The 8,522-nt window shown below is 37.9% G+C and overlaps 1 protein-coding gene across 1 annotated transcript; it reads left to right on the plus strand.

The window, feature by feature from the left end:
• The first annotated feature begins 1,146 nt into the window (after positions 1–1,146).
• Positions 1,147–2,644, plus strand: LOC117305616 (putative nuclease HARBI1). The gene is made up of 3 exons (XM_033790496.1): positions 1,147–1,484; positions 2,057–2,158; positions 2,359–2,644. Exons 1-3 carry the CDS (start codon positions 1,216–1,218, stop codon positions 2,642–2,644), a joined length of 657 nt encoding a protein of 218 aa, XP_033646387.1. The 5' UTR covers positions 1,147–1,215.
• The last annotated feature ends 5,878 nt before the right edge of the window (positions 2,645–8,522 follow it).

Here is an 8,522-nt window from a genome sequence, read left to right on the forward strand (position 1 = left end):
GGCCAATCAAAATGAATTATATAAAGTTATATCTGGTTATGAAACAAAAAGGATCCTAAAAAGCATAGGGCACAGAGATACACATGAGAGAAAACTAAGAAATACCAGTTTATGATTAGAGGAAACCCCCAATAGGGAACATTGGGCCAGCATATAATGTCCTATACCAATGTATATTACTGACACAAAGAAATTAAGTCAGATAGACATATGAAAATAAGTTTCTTTATTTACACCAGAAATAAGCTTATTCTAATACAAACAACTAGTTTTGACCACTCTTCACAGACTGTTTATATTAAATTTGACCAGCTTTTTCAAACATGAAACAAAAAATACACTTTATTATAACACACAAAATATTTTACTGCTTAAAAATTTGTTTATTTTATAGTAAAAGGGCATGATAAGTTCTCTATTATTTCTATCACATGAAATATCACATGAAATATTGGTAAACCCTTGCAACATGGAGAGTAATATAAACTTGCCATAAAGGATTTGGGTACCTTTTCAAAATGTCCATAGATTTACATTAAACTTACAGGGTTTGAAGATACAATGTAATGATAGTGGAAAGCTCCCCTTCAAATATTACTTACTGAGGTGCTGCAGTTTTTGAGAAATGAGTAAAACAATGTCATGAAAATACGTTGGTAAATGATTAAAATAATTTTCGTCTCATGAGACGACAATAGGAGACTTTCCAACGCTAGGTGGCAGCAGACATACCGGGTAAATTTCCATTGTTTACGTAGTTCTGAACATGCGCATAATTCTGAGAACAATGGATTTACCCGGTAAGTCTGCTGCCCTCTATCGTCCCAGAAAGTCTCCCATTATTTTCATGCCACTGTTTTACTCATTTCCCCAAACTACAGCACCTCGGCACGTAATATTTTCAGGGAAGCTTTCTACTATCATTATCTTCAAACTGTGTAAGTTTAGTGTAAATCTGTGGACATTGTGTTTGTCCTACAAAACTATGAAATGAAATGCTGAAAGTGTTTTTCTTTTCACAGCGTAGCAATGCAATTCCAGCTCACATGAAGGTACTGACAGCATTAAGGTTTTATGCCACAAGTTCATTTTACACTGTGCATGGAGACCTTCATACCGTCAGTGTACCATCAGTGGATAGTACATGGAGTAACACGGGCATTTTGCAGACTGGCAAACGTAGTCATCAGGTTTCCTGCAAACTTGCAAGAGGAAATGCAAAAAAAAAGAGAATTTTTTGCACTGGCCAACTTCCCTGATGTGATTGGAGCAGTTGACTGCAGCCACATTCGCCTCTATGGAGCACCATTAGGTGATAATGAACATCTGTTTGTCAACAGAAAAGGGTTCCACAGCATAAACGCCCAAGTGATCTGTGATGCGAAGTTTAACATCATAAATGTGGTTGCCAGATGGCCGGGGAGTATGCATGACAGTGCTATTTTTCATGGAAGCCGTATCAGTGACAGATTTGAAAATGGGAGGTTTGTCAGAAATTTTCTTTCTACCTGGTGTACAAAAGAAAAAGAAAAACAATTTCATCCAAATTAAACATCTGAAATTTGCACAAAGTGAGGGAAATTGTTTGCAGAAATTAGCTAACATCACCATGCCTTTTTATATTGAACATTACAAAAATTTTAATAGGAATAAACATAAAATAAAACTTAAAAATCAAATGTCCGATTGTATTGGTACAGTATTCACAATTTTATCAGTTTGTAAGCTCACTGTTTCTGAAGATCATGCCAGTACCAGTCTTCATGGGATGTTTCCTTCTGAAATCCTGTCAAAGGCGAAAAAAACAGAAGATGAAGATACACTGTATATAGTTTGTTGACACAACTCAAATTGAAATAATGTGTCTATATAGTACAAATGTGCAAGGTTTTCAACTATTTTCTCGTGACTCAGACAACAGATTAAGCCAAACTTTGTTTTTTTGTTTTTTGTCAACACTGAACCAAACAAAGTAACAATGTTTCAATCATCTTTATAAATCCTTAGCTTTACCTAATCACAAAAAAGTAATACATATTTATCTACCTGCAACCAGATTCCATGGAGTTCTCATTGGCGACACAGGGTATGCCCTTCGTCCATGGCTGATGACCCCTGTACAATATCCAGCAACAAATGCTGAAAGAAGATACAATAGGTATAGTAGTTTAATATTGATTTAAGCCTCCATTACTATTAACAAACTATCAGTTACAATATAATTGATAGTGAGTTCATGTGGCAGGTTTAAATTATTATCGCAATGTTATGACATAAATAAATAAATTGCAATATTAAAGAAAGATAAACAATACATAACATACTTGTTTCAAATTTTCGTGCATTTTTTTGCCTCAGGAGTCATAGACGAACACGGGTTGTCATTGAGCAAACCTTTGGACAGCTCAAGAGAAGATTTCCTTGCCTTTCCCTTGGAATGAGGGTATCCCCAGAAAGGGCATGCTTCATCATAAAAGCTTGTTGTGTACTCTTTAACATCTCCAAGAGTCTCAGGGAGCCTGAATTTGATGGTGATCTTGATGAAGATGCAGACGACAACTATGAAGATGAAGGCATTCAGTACAACGGCCCTTTGCATGATGGCACAGTCAAGAGGAACGAACTAATCAATCGCTATTTCTAACTGGAAGAGAACAAGATTTGTCAGGGGTTGTAAATAAGCGATTAAAAGGGTAGCGACGAGTTCTTAAACGGCAGTTAAAACCGGCAGGGTCATGGCATGTGTTCGACGAGGGCCTTTTTTTGACGGCAAAAAAACATGCAAGGTTTTAAACGGCCGTTTAAGAACAAGTCACTAGTCTTTTATTCCCATTCATAAATACCTTTTTGGTTTAAAAAAGCATAATAAATCATAAAGTAAGAAACTCTGTTAAGCTTATCCATTTCCGACGTGCTTGAGCTCCGTGTGTTGCATTGTTATGACTGAGACAACAGTTTTCGAATCTGTTCGTGCGCATATAGTTTTGGTGCAAGGTGTCTCATTTTCCTTTCACACACAGCACGGCCAACTAACCAACAGCGCCCGCATCGCCCGTAACAAGAAACGTCTTGCACCAAGACTAGCCCAGAGTATCCACTCACAACCGGTTATAAACACTGGTCATTATTAAAGGTTTAAACACCCCCACATTTTTTATTTGCAGTTCACATTTTCTCAACCCTTGCGCATTATTCTGATATTGGCAGAAAATTACTATATTTCTCCTTCAAATTTGTCAAAAGCAAGCTTGCAACTACCAAATTTAATTGCAGTACACTATGTGCACCCGGGCAGAAGTAAATTTGAATATGGGACGCAGACGCGCTATATTTTTCGCTGTTCCACTCGAGCTTGTGTGATAACTTGTATAATCCCTAGACTTGGGCCTAGGGGAGAGGGGTCAAGGAGCTGAATTTGACACACTGTTCGGTTTTTTTTCGAATTCTTTGGCACTAAAAACACAAAAAAATCCACATACATGATTCATTATTGTGTTCTCTTTTCCTTGAGACTGAATGTGTCTTTTAATGATTTTCTTTTAAGAACAAACACAATTCTTTTTATACAATTATGTAAATAGGTATACAGTAAACAGACCATGATATTTTTTTGTTAGAAATTACATGTACAACTGAAATTACTAATCAAAAAGGAAAGCTTCAGAACCTCTGTTAAAGACACTGGACACTATTGGTAATTGTTAAAGACCAGTCTTCTCACTTGGTGTATCTCAACATGAGCATTAGAATAAGTTGTGTACTTTAAGATTTGAAATGCAACGTTAGGAGAATATAAAGTGTTGAAGTTTGAATAAAATGTTGTATTGACATCATCCAATTGGCACACTCAGTTATTTTTATCAAATACATGAACTAGGATGTCTAGAAATGGCCTTTTGCACCCGCTGCCCCCCCCCCCCCCCCAAACCCAAAACAAAAATGTCTGGTAACAACCAACCTCTCCCCATTATACGTTACCAAGTAAGGTTTTATGCTAATAAATATTTTGAGTAATTACCAAGTGTCCACTGCCTTTAAAGCTTTGACTGAAACTATAAAGTAATTCCCGCAATAATTATGGGCAAATTAAGAGGATGTTAAACGAAACCTCCCCCCACCCCCCAAGAAAAAAATAAAAATATAAATGAAGAAACAACTTATTTATATTATTTAATAATATATTACTTTAATAATTTATCAATTAAATAATTTATTTATATTATTTAACAATTTTGTTTATTTCTAGCTAAGTCAACAATTATCCATTAAAATATGGCAAGGCTCTGTCCAAAACAAGGTAGACCAACACAAACATCTTCAAATAAAACAATTAACCCTCATTCACTAGTGTCATCCCATTTTCCTGCAGCTTCACATTTAACAAGACACTTAAGGTTTGGCTGATATTAGCCAAAGCTTCTGCAATCTGTTTAGAGACGCCTAACTGTTCCTTTGCTACTACCAACCTTTCCTTTTCAACATTATATATGGCATTATTAGGTATCCTTGTACATGTACTGAGTTTGGTGGTCAGCTTTGGTTTCTTTGCCACCACAGGCATATCCTCTTCCTCTTCCTCCCCCTCCGGCTCACACTCATCTTCTCCACCATCTTCAACAACCGCCTGTCTTGCATCTTCGGCAGCTATTACTGTGGAAGTTGTAAAGTGAAGAATTAGACAAATTACGTGCAAGTTCAATACCATGGTAGCAAATTTTATAGTTGAAAAAAATATTATCCTCATGAATAGTTAGTTAAAAAGAAAATGTAGTTACCATATGCCACATTGTTGATCATGGCCACGTCCTCATTAAGGTCCGTCTCACCATCTTCATGGTTAACAATGCCATCCTTGGCAATGGGGTCCAACACATCCAGTACAATATCATACGTCTTGTTTGGTTTGGGCTTCGGACCCCCTCCTGAAAGCAAAAACAAGTAAATTATTTCAGAGCAGTTCATCACCCACTTTCATGGCACTGTATAATAAAAACACTGGAAGTAGTAAAGGTTTTTATACCACCCTCCAGTACGAGCATCTGATTGGTGGATAACGTTGGTTATTACACGAGCACGAGTGGAATTCAAAAAAATATTGTGCTTGCGCGTCTCATATTAAATGAGGCGAAGACCGAGTTATACTTTTAAGGTGCTTCTGTAAACCCAGTGTGGTTTATGTAAATGGCTGAGGGCAGAGATGGTTTTTGTGAATGATGAGCTTGGTGTGTGTTACTTCACATGTATATTTGCATAACAGGTTGTAAGCCCCCCACCCCCCCCCCCCCCCCCGCAAATCCCCACAGAGCGGAGCTGAGATGGATAAAATGGAATGAAATACATTGCACGGTAAATAGGGATAAATAAGTACCCCGAAAAAGGAAAACTTACTCACCTGTCTTGGAAAACTCTTGGTGGTAAGCCTTGGCCTTGCTGGCCACATCTGACCACTTATGACGGATCTTATCATGATCACGCTTGCGTCCCCCACTCGCAACAAGAACTTCTGATAACTGTTTCCAGTGTTCAGTCTTCACACTCTCCACACCTGCATCGGCCTTCTTTCCCTTCGTGTTCGTTCCAAATAACGCGGCTGTATTTGCTTTCACAAAGGCACACAAAACCGCCACTTCTTCATGCTCCCAGTTTGGTGAGCGGTCAGACGTTTTAGTGTTTCTGCACACATTTTGTTTATATCGGCAAAAAAGTGCACAAAGTTACATTAGCCTACAACAGTCATGACAGTCATCAAATGTAAATAAAAACCAAGTAAGTCGCAAGCATTGCTGAGTTTTCTCTAACATGACTAAGTAATAAATTTGATATGGTATTTTATAAGGCTATAATTATATATTTATAAATAATTTATATTAATTTTGGTTTTTACCCACACACTGATGTGTGTTAGTTAGCACTGTATACTCAGTACTTTCCCCTGAGTCCTGTGAAAAAATAACACAGGCATGTTACTCGGGTGGGATTGGAACCCACAACCCTCCTGACGCTTGCAATTCTAGAGCAATAATTTATGGTATTTTTATTATAGCATATTCTGATGATGATAGTGACTCGTTTTGTGACAGTTTTTGATTGTCATGAATGAATTGATTGATGCCCAACACATTTTTTGTGTGCTACCCTCAGGCTCTGGTCAGTCGGTGCTCTACAAAGATTCATTTCATGTCATCTAAATTGTAATTATTGACATATTATTTTAAATAAATAAAATAACTGTCAGGACAGTGAGTCTGACACTCAGTGTAGCAGATTGTTATATTTTGCAAGAACCAAATTGTTTCACTTGATTGAAGTTGCTGTCGAATGTTGTAAATCGTTTCCTCGCTCCACAAAACAAAAACGAGAACAACACGCTAAACGATACATAACGTTAAACAAAGTTACATGTACGTACACTTTTTTCATGTTTTTGCTGCAGCGGGCTGATACTTGGTTCAGTAACAACAACGAACAGTTGACCTTTTTATCGTAGCAACTGACTGACTGTGTAACAGTGTAATGTAATAATTTGCACTCGGAATACTTGAATGTAGTCTCTAAGAATGACACCCAAAAGATCGACACAATTCTACTCAACAACAATACTTACTTTGAGTGAGTACTTTCAGCGCCTTTCACAACTTCAGCAGACGACATTTCACTCGCTTTCACTCTACTCCAATCATTTTCCACGATTTCTCGCCAGTGCGTCCATGTGTGCGTGGAACGGTACTGAGTGTCTGCCATCTTGAATGAATTATATACGACTGTTCCATGACCCAAGTTGCAACAACACGAAACAGCCGTACAACTTTAATAGTTCATCCTCGTCCAAAGGGTTGTTTTTATTAAGAGTGAAAATGGTTTGAGTTGCAACTCGTCGCGCTTACGACGTGTTTGGTGAAATGGATTGTGGAACTCGTCGCAGCCGCGACGTGTCGTAGTCTGCGACACATCGCAAACCCTACGATGCTTCGCTACTTGCGATGAGTTTCGTGAAATCGGAGGCAGGTGCCATAGTGAAGGGGAGGTTGTGCTCAGCTAGTACACCCAATATCACTGCCTTTTAATAAAAACAAAAGAAAAACACAGTGCATTTTAATAATTGAAAACACAAATTCAAAATGATGTCAACAAGTTTGTTAACCTAAAAGTCTAATGCTAGAATAAACAAAATGTCACAATGTAACCAATACATATTACAACTAAATGAATGATCACCTGTGCCTGTGCTAATCTGTCGGCCCTGGTAACTCTAAGCTTTGCTGGCTCTGTTGGATTTCTTGTGTCTACTCCAATGTCTCCAGGATGCAAAAGGAGAGGATTCAAACCATATGGAGGGGTGCTTCTGGAGGATTGACCTGTGGAAAAAGTATATTTGAAACCATTGTTAACATATTAAAATTAAAACAACACTGGCTCGAAAGATATTGGTATGCAACGCACTAATATTCACAACAGATTAAATAAATAAAACAGAGGTAAGGTTCCCAAAACAACAGCAAATAGAAAAAAAAACAACAACTTGCTTTTTCACTATTTGGCCCAAATTTCTGCCCTGAATAATACTTTTTCATAAACAATTATTTTTTATGTGTTTGCGATTTGAGGATCGGTTGTATAGCACATCTTTTGCAATGAAATGTTCGTGATTTAATGACCAACGACGGCGCACACTGGGAAAATATTATGCGGCGAGAGCGATGCGTTTATGAGTACGAGGTTATAATTTAACATTGAATATAACTAGAACGAGGTTGAGATTAGACTCCACAAAGTGCATTTTCCAACCCCGGAAATTCGAGTTGTATGTGACAACGTACATTGTGCATGTGGAGGATACGATGATTACAATACAACAAGGTTCGTCACTCAAGCAAGTAAAAAAAAAAAAAGATCAACAATCTATAAAATTATTAAGACACAACCTAATATTAAAATAATAGAAACAAAGCTCATAATTACCGTGTTCTACCACTGATAACCGATAGTTGGTTCGCCTCTCTCTCTTAACCGGCGTTTGTGCTCACTCTTGGTTGCGTGTTTCTGCAATGCAGTCCAGCCAGAGCTTCCATATCTGATCGTGGCTTGGCAACATGTACAAAATGCATCGCCAGCTTGATTAAGCTTGCGAAAACAATCGCTGACTAAATGCTGGTCAGGAGATCCAGGAAACAAAACTTTGTCGCACCAGCTCCAATTCCATTTATTCTTTATCGTTTTGTCAATTTCCTTGACATCAACAGCGGCATCACGTTGCACAAACGCTACACTGAGTGCCATTTTGACTCAGCGACAGCGGAAAATGTCTGCCATGTGCATGCCGCTGGTTGTGCAACAACATGTGTAGCAAATAGACTCGCACAAGTCGCAGTTAGTTATTTTGTTCAACACTAGCATTGTGATACACATCGCGCGCGCCAACCACACACATAAAACACACAGAGGACTTGTTCTTCACAGTCTACAGGATGTAGTGAGAATTTGGCTGACTGCACAGTGCCCCGCGTGTATGAAAGATTGTATTT

The sequence above is a fragment of the Asterias rubens genome, unplaced genomic scaffold (assembly GCF_902459465.1).
Source record: "Asterias rubens unplaced genomic scaffold, eAstRub1.3, whole genome shotgun sequence".
Lineage (NCBI taxonomy): Eukaryota > Metazoa > Echinodermata > Asteroidea > Forcipulatida > Asteriidae > Asterias > Asterias rubens.

Excerpts from the sequence above, each read along its gene's own strand:
- LOC117305616 (XM_033790496.1), top strand. The coding sequence starts at position 1,216 with ATGCAAAAAAAAAGAGAATTTTTTGCACTGGCCAACTTCCCTGATGTG. Across the intron at positions 1,485-2,056 it reads GACAGATTTGAAAATGGGAG|ATTCCATGGAGTTCTCATTG; the intron begins GTTTGTCAGAAA and ends ACCTGCAACCAG. Across the intron at positions 2,159-2,358 it reads GCTGAAAGAAGATACAATAG|GAGTCATAGACGAACACGGG; the intron begins GTATAGTAGTTT and ends TTTTTGCCTCAG.